The sequence below is a fragment of the Salvelinus sp. IW2-2015 genome, linkage group LG15, assembly GCF_002910315.2.
Source record: "Salvelinus sp. IW2-2015 linkage group LG15, ASM291031v2, whole genome shotgun sequence".
Classification (NCBI taxonomy): Eukaryota; Metazoa; Chordata; class Actinopteri; order Salmoniformes; family Salmonidae; genus Salvelinus; species Salvelinus sp. IW2-2015.
Window position 1 is genome coordinate 55134172 of NC_036855.1, and position 15602 is coordinate 55149773.

Sequence of the window (15602 nt, forward strand, 5' to 3'; positions counted from 1 at the left end):
AGAGAGTAACACTGGTTAGTTTCCAGGCCCCTGCCCAGCCTGGAGACTCTTGCTTTACTCGCTGTTGGGACATTGGTCCGGTGAGGTGAGTACAATCTGCTGTGTACATCAGTGGGAGATTTGGTTAGGGTAGTGCCATTTGCTACCCTGAGCTATAGCCTTTCTTTCCCCTGTTAGGCTTAGCGACGTGTTCCACGTTGGAATACGTTGGGCATGGTTAGTTAGTTTGTTTGTTATTTTTGTGTGGTGTGTGTGGACTGAGCAGTTGTCTCGGGGGCACATCCATGGCTTGGGGGGAATCCGCAAGAGCGCTGGTGGGTTTTTCCATGCCAGCGGGCTACACTGCGCAATTACCCACCGCGAATCCGCACGGAGACGACTATGGTTGAATTATTGTAGGATTTGGGGAAACTCATTATATTCTTGTGACTATGGTGTCTAATGTAGACGAGTTAATTCGGGTTCCATCAGAGGAACTGTTAGAATTATGTACTGAAGAACAGCTGTTGAAGATTGCTGAACACTATCAGGTTGAAATTAGTGATAAATGTCCCAAAAATTATGTTAGGTTGATATTGAAGGCCAATCTGATGGAGAGTGGTATATTTGAATTTACCACTGGGGCAGACTCCGCCGAGGACTCGCCACCTCCCCAGCGGTCTCCCTGGTTCGCTACAATGGCTGCTCCGTCAGTTAGCCCTAGTAGTCTTCATTTTTAACAGCAGAAATAACTACTTCTGTTACAACTAGAGCATGAGTGGGTTCAGGAGTGGGCGTTGGAACAACCAAAACTGGAGCATTATCGTGTTAAGTATGAAAAGGAATTGGAATTTAAACAAGATTTGGACCGTGCTACAATCAAGCTGCAACAAGAGCGGTTAAAATTGGTTAGGGAAGGAAAGCTCTCAGGGAGAGTTTGCTTTGGGAAGGTGACCCTGATTTACGTAGGGGTGGCTCCTCTCTCGGTCATGCCCGAACACATTTTATATTGTTGGAAACTTACGTCTGTTGCCAATTTTTTAAATGAGACGTTCTTTTCATTGTTTAAGAGTGTTGCTGACGCTAGGAGTTGTCTAAGTAAGGACCTAGTGCCAGTGAAGATCCTGAGTGACACAGGTGCATCTGAGTCATTTGTGTTAGTCTGTCTTACCCTTCTCGGCTGAGACTGATTCGGGGAATCGTGTTTTAATTAGGGGAATCGGTTTGAACACTGTCAGTTCCATTGCATAAACTGATGTTGGATTCTGAACTGGTGAAAGGCGAGGTAGTTGTAGGGGTGCGTCCTTCGTTGCCTATTGAGGGTATCAACGTGATCCTTGGTAATAACTTGGCTGGTGTGTTTGGCCTGTCGTGTCTCCATCTCTAGTGGTTTCCGCTAAGCCGTCATTTGTAGGGATTCCCGATGAGAGCGCGCAGAGTTTCCCAGAGGTGTTCTCTGCGTGCACGGTGACGTGTTCCATGAGCCGTGGCGACCTGGTCACTGCGCCGGCTAACGATAATGTTACAAAGAAATATGTCACTACTTTCCCTGTGATCCCGTTATCTGTGCCCCACTCCAATCTAATCAAAGAGCAATGGGCTGACCCCACATTAGAAGAGTTGTGTGACCAAATTGTGACTGTGGAACAGTAGGAAAATGTCACGCATGGCTATTTTATCCAGGATGATGTCCTGATGAGAAAGTGGGTGCCTCATCATAGTTGTTTTGTGGGGGAGGCTATTAGTCAGGTTTTTGTACCAGTTAAGTTTTGTGAATTTGTGTTACACTTCCCACGACAATGTTGCTGGACATCTGGGAGTGAGGAAAACCTACAATCGCATACAGAGACATTTCTTTTGGCCTAGGTTGAAGAGGGATGTTTCTGAGTTCATCAAAACCTGTCACACATGTCAATTAATGGGTAAACCTAATCAAGCTATTAAGTCGGTACCGCTGTTTCCTATTCCCGTACTCAGCCAACCTTTTGAGTATCTGATTATTGACTGTGTTGGCACTCTGCCTCGCTCTAAGAATGGTAGTATTTACTTGTTCACAATGATGTGTCAGACCACTATTCTAGGTTTCCTGCTGCCTATCCTCTCCGGTCTATCACGACTAAGTCTGTGCAAAAAGCTTTGACTCAGTTAATCTCGCTGTTTGGAATCCCTGAGGTTATTCAGAGTGACCAAGGTTCAGTACTAATCTGAGTGACCAATTTCAGTTCTAATCTGTTTGGTCAGGTTTTCCAACAGCTCCATATCAAACACAATTTGGCTAGCGCCTATCACTTGCAGAGTCAAGGAGCGCTGGGACATTTCCATCAAACACCTAAGTCTTTGTTAAGAGCTTATTGTATGGAAATGGATAAGGATTGGGAGGAGGGGTTGCCTTGGTTACTGTTAGCCGCCAGGGACGTTTCAAAGGAGCGCACATGTTTCAGTCCAAATTACCTAGTGTTCTGACATAGTGTGCATGGACTTCTAGCGGTGCTCCAGGATGACTGGACGTCTCCTGAGCCACCTCAGTTCCTGTTATCTTATGTGTGAGATTTCTGGCAACGCCTGTATGCCGCTGGTGAGATGGCTAAAGAGAAGCTAATATCTTCACAGGGGAGGATGAAAGGAATATTTGATCGGCGAGCTGAGACTCATCACTTTAGTCCAGGTGACCAGGTTCTTTGTCTGCTGCCAATTGTTGGGTCTCCTTTTCAAGCCAAGTTTCAAAGTCCATATATGGTTGTACGCCAGTGGACTGAGCAAAACTATCTAGTTGCCACTCCAGAACGGAGGAAAGTGCACCAACTGTATCATGTACATCTGCTAAAACCCTATTACGCCGGTTCCTCTGGGGCCGAAGTGTGGGAGTCCGCAGAGGTCAGTAAACCTGTCCTTTTGACTGGTACTGTTACAACGCTGGAATCTTTTTTTTTATCATACTAGGTCCGTGCATGGTGAGGAGGATGTCCCTGGTCCCAATGATTGCATACTGCAGGGTAGATTGAAAATTTCCGAGACACTGGATGTTTTGGATAGCCTTCTCGGTCATCTACCTGCTGATAGGTGAGACGAGTTGGTCGGTCGGATTCTGAGGTTTCCCATTTTGTTTTCTGATACACCTACACATGCAAACTTAATAGAATACATACTGACGTTGGGGATGTTGACCCGAACCATCAGCGGTTCTATAGAGTTTGTTCAGAGAAACGGCATTGTCTGGATGCTGAGATCAGGTATTTGCTGGAGAGTGATATTGCAGAGCCTTCTTTCTCCAGCTGGGCCTCTCCCTGTATCTTGGTCAGTGAACCGGATAATGTTGTTGCTGACGCGCTCTCTCATAAGCCCTGTTTCTGAACGCGTCTGGTCCTATTGATCGGTGGACACACGTTTTCTCATGCGCGATGTCCCCAAGTGTATGCGTGTCGTCCATGTGACTGACCACTGTTTATTTGTATTTTGTGTTTTCTGGTTGCTCCTATCATCTGTTCCCTGATGTCCCCATTTTCTTCTTTCTTCTTGAGGTTTGCTTCCTGTGTGCAAGGGTTGCTGAGGTCTGGGGAGGACAAAGTTGGTTTGGGCAGGGGGATAGTGAAATGGGACACACCTAGGCTCAGGTGTGAGGGCGCACAATTCAAATAAATAATCATAAATATTATGGAATTTAAACATTTATGTACATATAAGTGTCTTATATCAGCTGAAAGCTGAAATTATTGTTAATCTATCTGCACTGTCCAATTTACAGTAGCTATTAAAGCGAAAACATGCCATGTGATTGTTTGAGGACGGCGCCCAACTTCAAAATATTTTTCCACCGMTAGAGGTTTCGTAAATTCCCATATAATGATACATTTTCACGTACTTTTTGAAAATCTTCCTCTGATTTGTCATCCAAAGGGTCCCAGCTATAACATGTAGTGTCGTTTTGTTAGATAAGGCGCCATTGATTTGAGTAAACCACCGTTCAACTTGCAGAGAAAGGAATCTGAAAATGTACCCCTAAACTTTGTTTCAACAAGTCTAAATATGTTTCTATTAACTCCTCAGATACCCTAAATGTAATCTAACTATAATATTTCTACCGGAAAGAAGTATGTTCAATAGGAAACCGATTTTAGCAGGTGCGTAATGTCTTCATGGCGCGCGCAAACACGAATTTCCAAGACTGTGTTCTTCTGCTAAAACAAATATTTCTTATTAGTTTTTGAAGTTAAAAGCCTGAAACCTTGAACATAGATTGCTGACACCCAGTGAAACCCATAGGAATGGCATCCAGAGAGCTAATTTTCAATATGACCTTACTCTTCCTCTTTTTCTTCAGATTTTATCCTTCCATATCTATTGTGTTATATTCTCCTACATTATTTTAACATTTCTTCAAAGTGTTTTCTTTCCAATGGTACCAATTATATGCATATCCTGGCTTCAGGACCTGAGTTACAGGCAGTTTACTTTGGGCACGTCATTCAGACGGGAAGTGGAGAAAGACGGGGCCTAGCCCTAAGACGTGTTAATTGTATATAGTTTACTTTATTTAATAAATATATTTTTGTTATTCCTTGATCTCCACGTTGTCTCCCTCTTTGTTACGGGTTACGAGCCAGTTCATGACACAAGGATAATGGTCTAATGCCTCCCATCAAAATGAGCTGGCCCAAGCAAGCACAGGTTACACCTGAATGAAGCATGAGGACTTGCAGCAAGTGGTTAACTTCATCAACAACTATGCAGAGGATAATGAAATAGTATTACCAGGACGCCACCCAGGACACAAACACTTTGGTGGAAAGCTGCTGCCATCCCATGTGACAAAATCAGCAGTGTGGTGTCTCTACAAGGAATCGATGACAACACTTGGTATGTAAAGCATAAACAACACATTTTGATTATTTATTTGACCTCCAACATGATTGGCACTACTTTTGTTGATGTCACATTATTTCTGTATTTTCCAGAGGTATGTGTAGTCGTGCTGTCTTCCTTCAGGAATCTGTGGGGAAAATTGCTGCCCCACATCTCAAGCACTAAGCCCAGGACAGACCTGTGCTAGCAGTGCCAGGAACAACTATCAGGTCTTCAGATCTGCCATTCTGCCAGAAGCTGTTAAGTCAGCCAAGCTGAAGAAGCAAGAGCAGCATCTCCTGCTTGTTCAGGGTGAGCGGTCTGTCTACCAGAAGATGGTTGCTGACTGCAACACCACCTGTGAAGACCTGCAGTTGTTTCTGGGGGCCCCTACTGAACTAGCAAGCAAATACATCAGGATGCATTATAGCTTTGATTTGGCTCAACAAGTGAGCAACATTTCCTCCTGTATACTGATTAAGAGATGGATTGGGCTGGTTTAAGAGGGTGTGAACAATGCTGAATGGGTGTAGACAAATGAGAGCTCTCCAGTAGGTACAGTACCAAAACATTCAACGGCCATTTTCTGAAAAGTGAGTTTACAAGTTTATCAACTTTCAAAGCAGAATTACTCGCCCATTGTTCCTCAAATACAGTGTATGATATACCATTTTGTTGCTCTGAGTCTCTACTTTATCCAATATAAAAAACACAATTTCAAATTTTGCAACATAAGACCGATTTGAGCCGGTCAGTCACAAATGAGGCCTAATTAGACAATAACAATTGTCATTCCAATGAGATACTAACTTGCTTGAACAAGATACTAAGGGCTTCGGGGCTTCTGTACTCATCTTTATCAAGGGTTCCAATAATTTCCCTGACTGTAGGTTTCAAAACCAGTCATTGCATCAACTACAAAATAAATTATTTATAATTTGAAGATATGTGACATGTTGATATAGGTACTTACTGATGCACAATGATGGACATAGACAATTCAAGTAGGAACTATGAAAATCTCTCTTATTCCAAACATTTTAGCTGCTAAAGAAAGGCAAACTCATTCAGCAATATTTATAAAAATATATTTCACAAAGTAGGAAACAATACAGGGTATCTTAGATTACATTACAGGGAGTGAATAATTAAACATACACATTTATAAGCATTAAAGCACAGTAGAAAATATGATCTGCATGTAAGACTATTTCATATATATTGTTAAGTCTACTGAGAACTGCCATATACTGTATCAGTACAAATTGAGTATGCACGCAGCTGTAGTGCCATTTTAGATTCTCATGTGCAAGAGCTAACGTGCATAGACAAAACCTACCACCTCAATGAAAGCTACGGATATTATCAGTAACTCTATGTACATGTATTTTTTGTCTAATAATATACAGTGTAGCACAATATGCAAGAGTCTGTATTTTATTTTTATGGGTTTTGTTACCAGTGGTTCCTAAATGAAATTTAAAATTGAGGGGTCGAATATTCACATCAATTAAATTATCCCAGCTATTGTGCTTAAATGGTCACTGGTAACTCTGTATACAGAATAATGATAAACAGTATACATTAATTGTATGTGTAAAAGTTCCCTTTCCATCCAATCTTTTACTWTWCAGTAATTCCTGTTCTCTGTATACTWTATTAACAGCAATATCRAAACAACAAGTTCAGCTGTGATGAAATAGCTTCAGCGGTGGAAAGAACAGTTGAGAAAAGGGATCATTCTAAACTCTCACTCACTTATAACCTGTAGCACAGAAACAAACGCAAATAAGAACAGATATATAAAAAACYAATCATACAACGATAATGAGGAATCAASACGATCATTTTCYAAAAACATMTGAATACAATTGRATTTAATGCTTGCTTCTGTAAAAAGAAGGCCTCAAAGTTTCTACATTTCTCTTTTTTTGTCTTTCGCTTTAGTCTTTTATAGGCTAATAATATTTGCAAACCACACTTGGAGCGTGTAATTACAAATAGTTGTATAAAGCAAACTGTCTGGCTCAAACAGTTTATAAATGTGGCCACCTGGTATCAAATGATATCTAAACAAATTCATTTTAAAGCCAATATTGTAGTGGTTCTCATTTTGCTTTTTCAAATCATACATACATTCAACATTGTATTGTAGACCAAATATTGCTTTTTCTTTTAGTTTCCTATTTTATCTCTGATTATCTGGGTGGTGGGTAGAGATCTGAGATGAGGGCCACTCAGTAGTACAATTGTTCTGTGGTTGAATCTCCATGTTGTCCATGAAGGCTGTAGAACGTCACACAATCCCTCTCTTCTTTCATCAGGCAACTACCAAGAATCCAGGTCTTTATGCTTCTGGCAGTCACAGCGAATGACAAATACCCAAAATACTGCTAGACACTCCACAACGGAATCTAAATTACACTCCACAAGAATCCTAGACCTCCTAATATATCGACATTGTTAAGTTTGGCTCAACAATACAAAGCGCTTAACGTGATAGATGATGAACGCTATACTTCACTCTAAGAGTACAAAAGGTGGCCCCCTTTTTTAAACAGCTGTTTCTATAAGCCGGCAAACCCTAGCATAATACACAAGTATGTGGACAAAATCAAAGGGTATCTGCTGATCAAAGGTCAAGTCTCCTTATCACTTTCACCCACTGAGTAGAGCTCCCCAAGTCTTCTGAAACGCGGACCCCACTCTCTGAGGTAGTCATAGTTCTGGTCTGAGTCTGAGGACGCAGTCTCGAGGGAGCTCAGGGACCCAGCAATGGAGCCCCGGCCCTCATAGCCATAGATCTGAATTGAGTCGTAGGGAGGGGCTGTGGGGTCGTTGTCCGCCTCGTGGAGTCTGACATTGATGAACTCATCCACATCCACACCGTTAGGACCACCACTCTGCCTTGGCATGAACTGCAGGTCTGGCTTGATATCCTTGCGGGGCAGGTAACCATTGATTCCATCAGGGTTCTGCAGTGTGGCAATGTCGAAGGCCTCAGTGTCTTCTTCTCCACCCCCCTCATCATCATACCGGATGATGTTCTCCCTCACATCTTCGTCATCTTTGATGATAAGTGGCTTGTTCTTGTGTCTTCTCAGCGTCACAAACAGCACCACTATAACTGCCGAATAAGAGGACATGTCAAAGTCATGTGCTCACAAAGACAATGTTTGTAGATTTTTGTTACATGACTATTTTTCAGATGTAATCAAATTGCATTAAGTATCAGTATTATCTTACCTAAAAGTAGTATTATGCAGGCGAGAATGGCAATCAAAGCTCCCATGCTGAGGCCAATGGGTAGGACATAGGCCTCCACGTTGCATGACTGGACTATTCCCTCCCTGCTGCATCCACACACCCGGATGGTCAACGTGTTAGTGCTGCTCATTGGAGGATTTCCATTGTCAGTCACAATTATGGGCAGGAAATACATCTCCTGTTTCTGGCGCCGGAAGGTGTCATGCTTGGCTAAAACACTGATGGAGTTGTCTGTGGGGAGAGAAAGTAGTTGTAAAAAAGTAGCAAACTAGCTTCTGCTGAGTAAGAGCGTGTTTTTTGTAGAGTGACAAACCAAAATGTTTTGCAATCCAGTAAAATAAAATACAAATTCAAATGAGGTTGAGGTGATGACACTAGAAAAACAGCAGTTGCATTGGCTGCCAAGTGGTTTGTGGTCTCACATTTATATTCTGTTGATGGCTTTCAGTCACCTTCCTCCTCAACATATTCCAATAGCAGAACTCTGTAAGAGATTGAACTCTATTTTGTCATACCCTTACTAAGATGTGGAAATGAAGCGACGTGAGTGCGACACTGACATAGAAGATGGTACAAGGCAACTCTGAGAGGTGCCAGGGGCTCTTTGATGACACTTCTGTGAGCTCTGTGTTCATTATCTAGCTAATCATATCCACTCACACACATATTGTCAAYCACTTTTATTCCTGTTAGAGTCTACTCAAGCCGGTGTAGTAGAAAATATGTTTCTTGTCACATGTTATCACATTAACTTCACATGAGATCACGTGATCACATGAAAACGTGTTTTTAGAACACTTCACATGGGAAATGAATAAGGTCATAGCTTTCACCTGGTCAATCTGTCATATTTTGTAGACTCAGCGTATGTCTGTTGGTAGAGCATTGCACTTACAATTCCAGGGTTGTGGGTTCAATTCCCATAGGAGACCAGTACAAAAAATATAATAATGTCGCTTTAGATAAGAGCATCTGGTAAAATGCTGGTTCCTATCGGTGCAATCAATACAGCAGTATTACATTGATCACAATATATACCTGAAAGTTTCTCCGAGGTATTTTACCTTAAGACTATGAGGTTAAAGACTAAACAGCTTGTGTGCAGTAGGATATCCTAGCTGGCAGACCCTGTTCCCTGGCCCTGGCTAACCCTATCCTCTCCACAGCACATTCACTGCAATTAGAGTCATCATCACAAACAAACCAGCACACACAAGTTCAGAAGGTCTGCTACTCTTCACTGGAGTGGCTCTGCCTGCAGTATGCAGATGGAAATAGTCATACAAGTGCTGTGCTTATATTTCTCATGTAGAACACTGACACTTCATAACAGCTAGATGTAGACTTTAACAAGAACAATGATTTCTTCAACTATCCAATTTTTGCTGAGAAAATGTGAACATCAACATGTAAAACCCTGTCTCTACTGTTAGCGATAAGTATATATTTGTATTAGTTTGTAGCAGTTTAATTAATATCTTAATGATATCTAGATGTGAAAATATTGCTTCAATGTTGCCTATGGTTTCTTCATTACAAATTCCTCTAGATTCAGGAACTTATCCTATTTGTCTCCTAATACACCTGTTTCCATGGTGGCAGGTTTCCATTTAGATAAAGAGGCTGGTGCATTTAATGTCCTGATTCTATATTTTCCTTTTACTAACAGCTAGACACAGCAGTTCCTCTTGCCTGCAGCCTTCGCATCAAAACAGACGGACAGAACCAGATGAAGATTCTTCGCCCCAAGCTCTTTGAAAACATTACGCAACAACATCAGGATGAGCGTGGGCTCTTCAGTGAGAGTAATGGAAAAGAGCAGGGGAGGGGGAGAAAGTAGACCAGAAAGCCTGCTAAACCAATCACCGTATTTACCAAACAAATGTAGTGCCATCTGCCATGCGGCAACAGCTCTCAGGAAGTCACCCTACATTGAGCTGCAAGACTACCCGCAGACTATTTGGATTCAACTAATTTACTTTCTTTCAAAATCCACTGGGGAGTAAAGAGTAGCTGATGACCAGGCTATTGCGCATCTGCTAACTACTGGGTAATCGGTAATCCAACCAGATTTAATCTTCGATTGGACTAATATGCCGCAGGATAGAAGACATTTTTTGTCATTCTCTCTCACGTTCTGTCCTTACCTCCGTTGTTTTTTATCGTGAAATTAGGATTGTTTAGCATCTCTGGGATGAGGCGGTATTCAAAGTAGTGTCCCTGTATTGGGTCATCCTTGTCGACAGCACTGACCGTCTGTATCACCTGTGGAAACAGACAGAAAGAGAGGAGCCCAATGCCATTAGAGAGAGAGGTCATCCATTACTTTGTTTTTGCCCTCACAAAAAGCCTGACCGTGACATTGGCTCAGAGAAAATGAAAAATATCCTCCATTCATTCCAGGAATTTGAAATTGTTATATGTGGTGCTGTCTCATCTGGCACACTTTTGGTTCCTGGGTTCATCTATTTATCTGCCATCATAGTTCTTATCAAGCTGTATGTCTGTGATTGATTAGAAATGAGAATTCAGCTATCTTGGTCATTGGTCTTTTATTTATTTATTGTAGTTGTCTGAATGAATAGGATTGATGTGAAGGAGAATGCAAAGCACTTGTGCAGAATTTTGGCAAGAGATCCATTGTGCCATCTGGAGGAGGACATGAAAGACAACTCTGAATTATGATTRACTCTGATCAATGCTGACTGCTCTCATTTTCCCTCAGTCTCTGTGTGTTGTGTCAGGGGAGGAGTGTCTCGGAGAAAGGGTTCACTCCTGCCTCTGTACTTTCCCATTGAAATAAATAGGCTATAATTCACCATGGGTGATCATTACTGAGGAGATGCAGGGGGAGACAACAATGACAGCCTTGATGAATGCCCCGTACCTGGCCAGGTTTGCCATTTTCACAGAGGAAAGCCTCGTATTCCGTCGCAAACTCTGGGGCGTTGTCATTTATGTCCAGCACTCGGATGGCCACGATAGCCCGTGATATCTGGCTGTGGTTTCCTGATAAACAAAACCCAACATCAGACAATGAATACAATAACATTGGATACTGTACATCGGGGAAATTAAATCCCAGGTAAATTCCATGACCCAGATACATTTTTTTCTGTTATTTTATTTAATTCCCTAGGCTGATAAAGACAGATGAGAAGCCACATCAATCTGAGTTTTAGCTGATATCAAGAATGCAAAACAGGAGTGGTAGTAAGAAAAAAAAAAAACACATTCAAAGTGCTTTTGAAATCCCCTGAACACGCTCATGTTTTATGCATGAGGGTTAAAAAATGCATATTAATGAATCAACGGCAGCAGAAGTCTAAAAAGATAATAAAGGGCCATTTAATTAGATTAGATTTTTATTGGGATTATTCATCGCCTGTAATTGACAGTCCCTTTTGAGATAAATGATTGTATTTAAGTGTTGCAACCACTAACATGTAGCTATTAATTTGGTCCATAGAGCAATAGATGTCGCTCTGGCTGTTGACACCTTTCCTTTGTATGTTTGTGAGACCATACAGGTAGCTAACATTCAAAACAATGATGTACATGATGCATATTGTCACATGAAAAACAGAAAATGGTTTTGATATATGGTTGTGAGATACAAGGTTGTGATATAAGCACCCCTTAGCTCACTCACATAACACTGCAGCAAGTGGAGAATTTTACACTTAATTTTAAGAATGATTCAGGACAAAATGCCCAGAGGTGAGCATAAGAGAGGAGAAAAAGAGTGGGAAACAGAGGGAAACTAAAATAGACAGTTTGCTAGAAGGTGATAGATGTACAGAGTGGGAAAAAAAGAAGTGTCCACATTTTCCTTGTGCTCTGTTAATGTGACTTTCACTCCACCACAGCAAGCATTGCCATCTGATTAGTCAGATGTCAACTGGTGCAAGCAGCAGAACGACACACCGTTTGGGTGGCAAATGACAATGGAATTGGACTGGGAACACAATTCTTCCTCTTCACGCCAGAGAGGATTCCTGCTTGCCTCCAATCCACAAAGAATAGTAAACAGACATATTTATTTTGGTAAATTTCTATTAAGTGTGTTCAGTGATGCTGCTGTCTTGAGTCACAGTCAGTTTAGCAAAAGTCATGAAAGGCACAGTGAGATGTGTAACACCATACTTGACAAGGCTAGCATGAATATCAACAGAGACGCATTGCATTTACAACAACATGCCACGAACGTATGCTCTCTACAGCATATATTTTATTATGGTTGTGGCAATTAGTGTGTTTCACTTTGATTATGAAAGGTGAGGGAGACCAAGTTACAAGTATTGTCCATTTCTCATTCAATAGCTTCAAGGCGTACATTACATTTTATCGCAACATACAGTCCCCCTGAAACAATCTGTATGCAAATAAAGTTTTACACATGGTTTGAGTTGTTTGTAGTTCTACCTCAAATATGTTGTATTGTTAGTCAGTTTCCTGGATCACAGATGTTCCTGTATCTGTAATGGAAGCTGGCATTGGTGCATACAGCGTTGGTGTTTGTGTTTACAACTGTTTATTTGATACTTCTTAATGTACTCGCTCTTCCACAAATTGACTACTGACCTGTTAAATTCAATCTAAATTCTGCAGATGAACATATTTTCCGCCCCTGTGAATTCAACCTCTAATTATTTGTACCGCACTACGGCCATTAACATCAGATAGGTTACAATTGCGAGACTATTTTATAGAGGATTATGAAAGCCAGTCAATCCTTTGTTGGAGGCAGCAATGAAGTTGTTCAAACTGTGTTAGTAAACAGATCTGAATGTTCACAAGCAGCTGTCTTCCGCCTGAGTTTACACTTGTCCTTCATCATTGCATTGATTTGAAAAGGAAATTGCATTTAGTTAATCATGTAGTAGACCACGAACAGCGTTCAAAAATGTCTATTGGAAATGTTACTTACTGATTTCAGTGGCTGTTACTGTGATGTTGTGCCACACATCTGTCTCTCGGTCCAGCGGTTTGGCCAACGTTATCTTCCCATCGTCTACGTTAATATTGAACTGCCTCTCCAGATCGGTGTGGCGATCAATAAAGTACCTACAGAAATAGAGAAAATCATTAGAAGTTCCAAATGCCGCACGCAACTAACTAACCGTTCTCGACAATCCCTTGGGTGCACTGACTAATGGAGACGTTTCCATCAAGAGGTTCCTGTGGATGAATGTATGGGAAAAGCAGTAGGAAGTCAATTATCATATAAGGATTAATTACAGGCCTCAGATTAGCAGGAGAGGACATTAAAGCACAATACGGTTTAGGAGGCTCTTTAAAAACTAAAGTGGACGTGAGTCTGGTTTGGTCTCCAAACAGTGGCTCCTTAATGTTCCCCTCCCTACAAATAGGTCATTAGTGAAGTCTGCAGAGCCCAGCAGCATCAGCACCATCCTCCTCCTTCACATTCTCTCCTTTCCTTGTGACTTTACCTTGACCTCGTTTGAAAACGTCACAGGGATCAAACTAAGGAGGGGTGGGAAAGTCACAAGGTAGAAGGGATACAATGTAAAGTTGCATTTAAATTAAAATCCAAATCGACCGTCCTCGTTCACTCTGATGTCCCTGTACTGTGGATTGAAGCAAGACGGAAGTAGCATTTCAAGGGCAACAACCTTATATATAATTCAACAACCTCACCAATAGCAACAACATGATGAAACATTGACCATTAAAAAAGCCTCAAGTTAATATTTATGTGGATTTCTAAAATCATTGTAACTTTAGAACTGGATTCGTCACAATGCATTGTGTGGTGCCAATTCATCACACGCTTTCAGAAATTGACACACGTGCACACTTGGCATGTGAAAAACATATTATTGATGTGAAAAGTGTTATTTTTGTATATTTATTTGAATGCATACATTCAATAATTAAATGCACTCAATGCCACACAACATGTTATCAACAAATATGAATTGCCCTTAATTAAGGCTGCCAGTCAGAAAAATCTAAGTTACCAAGAGCAACAAGGCCTTTAAAAGGTATTTTATATGTGATCCGATTCAGGAAACTAGGCGTATGTCGCAAGTCACGACTTCACAGGAGAGCCCTTTGAACATAAAAAATATTATTTTCTCAAAATGCGTTTTTGGTCAGAAATGCCTTCTCAAATATATGAACTTTCATGTGCCTTAATAACAAACTTGTATGCCATCTGTAAATACGGATAACATTGTTAAATTACGTGCCTTGTTGGTTAAGCCACAGAAAAAGTCAGTAACCTTCCCGCTAGCCATGATTGGCTGAGATAATGAGTAGGCTGGATATACCGAGAGAGGATTTTGTATTGGTCTGCCATATAGAAGGCMTCTGTCTATTTGAGCTGGTCAGTCTGTGTTGGTAATCCTGTCGAATTCCACTTTTTTTTTTTATGTTTCGGGTAGTGGATCTGCATAGGTATGTGTTGCTCTCCACTCTCTGGAGGATCAAGTTTTGAAATCAGTGGAATTAGACTATGATAGCTAAAGAGATGGAGAAAACACCTGTCTCCGGACTACATCTTCAAACTAAGGGCAACTGTGGTAGGGCAACTGTGGTAGGGCATCCATGACAGGGAGACTATCATGCATGATAGACCATCATGCATGATGATGTATACAGGTAAGATAGTGTAGCGTTAGCTAGCTACATTTTCAGATATTACACGTTTCTAATTTTGACAGAAAGTGGTTTCATTATAAGCTAAAGTGCACTGTCGGCTAGCTAGCTAATGTTAGCTGGCTTGCTCCCTAGCTGACGTTATTATTTGAATTCCGCAGCTGTTTGCTTTGCTAGTTAAAGCCTAATGTTAGCTAGCTATCATTGAACCTGGATGGTTAGCTCCCAGCATATTCATGAAGGGTAGTAACGACATGATTTGGCACTATGTTCATTGTTGTTTAACTAGCTAATGTTAGCTGGCTGGCTCGTTAGCTAACGCTACGTGACGTGTGTGATCTTACACGTTGTTTACCTAGCAAGGTTAATTGTTTACCTAGCTAGCTACAGTTGAAGTCGGAAGTTTACATACGCTTAGGTTGGAGTCATTTTCAACCACTCCACAAATGTCTTGATAACAAACCATAGTTTTGGCAAGTCGGTTAGGACATCTACTTTGTGCATGACACAAGTAATTTTTCCAACAATTGTTTACAGGCAGATTATTTCACTTATAAATCACTGTATAACAATTCCAGTGGGTCAGAAGTTTACATACATTAAGTTGACTGTGCCTTTAAACAGCTTMGAAAATTCCAGAAAATGATGTCATGGCTTTAGAAGCTTCTGATAGGCTAATTGACATCATTTGAGTCATTTGGAGGTGTACCTGTGGATGGTTTTCAAGGCCTAGCTTCAAACTCAGTGCCTCTTTGCTAGACATCATGGGAAAATCTAAAGAAATAAGACAAGACCTCAGAAAAAATTGTAGACCTCCACAAGTCTGGTTCATCCTTGGGAGCAATTTCCAAATGCCTGAAGGTACCACGTTCATCTGTACAAACAATTGTACG

At 41.1% G+C, this 15602-nt stretch overlaps 1 protein-coding gene across 1 annotated transcript in view; it reads right to left on the reverse strand.

Annotated features, from left to right (window-relative positions):
* Positions 1-5890: 5890 nt before the first annotated feature.
* LOC111974417 (cadherin-8) overlaps positions 5891-15602 on the reverse strand; it is an 88160-nt gene continuing 78448 nt past the window's right edge. Inside the window, exons 13-17 of the mRNA XM_070447377.1 lie at positions 13016-13199; positions 10973-11094; positions 10233-10350; positions 8065-8316; positions 5891-7945 (exon numbers count right to left, since the gene is read on the reverse strand). Of these exons, the coding sequence (XP_070303478.1) occupies positions 7458-7945; positions 8065-8316; positions 10233-10350; positions 10973-11094; positions 13016-13199 (1164 nt within the window). The 3' untranslated portion in view covers positions 5891-7457. The remainder of the gene's footprint in view (positions 7946-8064; positions 8317-10232; positions 10351-10972; positions 11095-13015; positions 13200-15602) is intronic.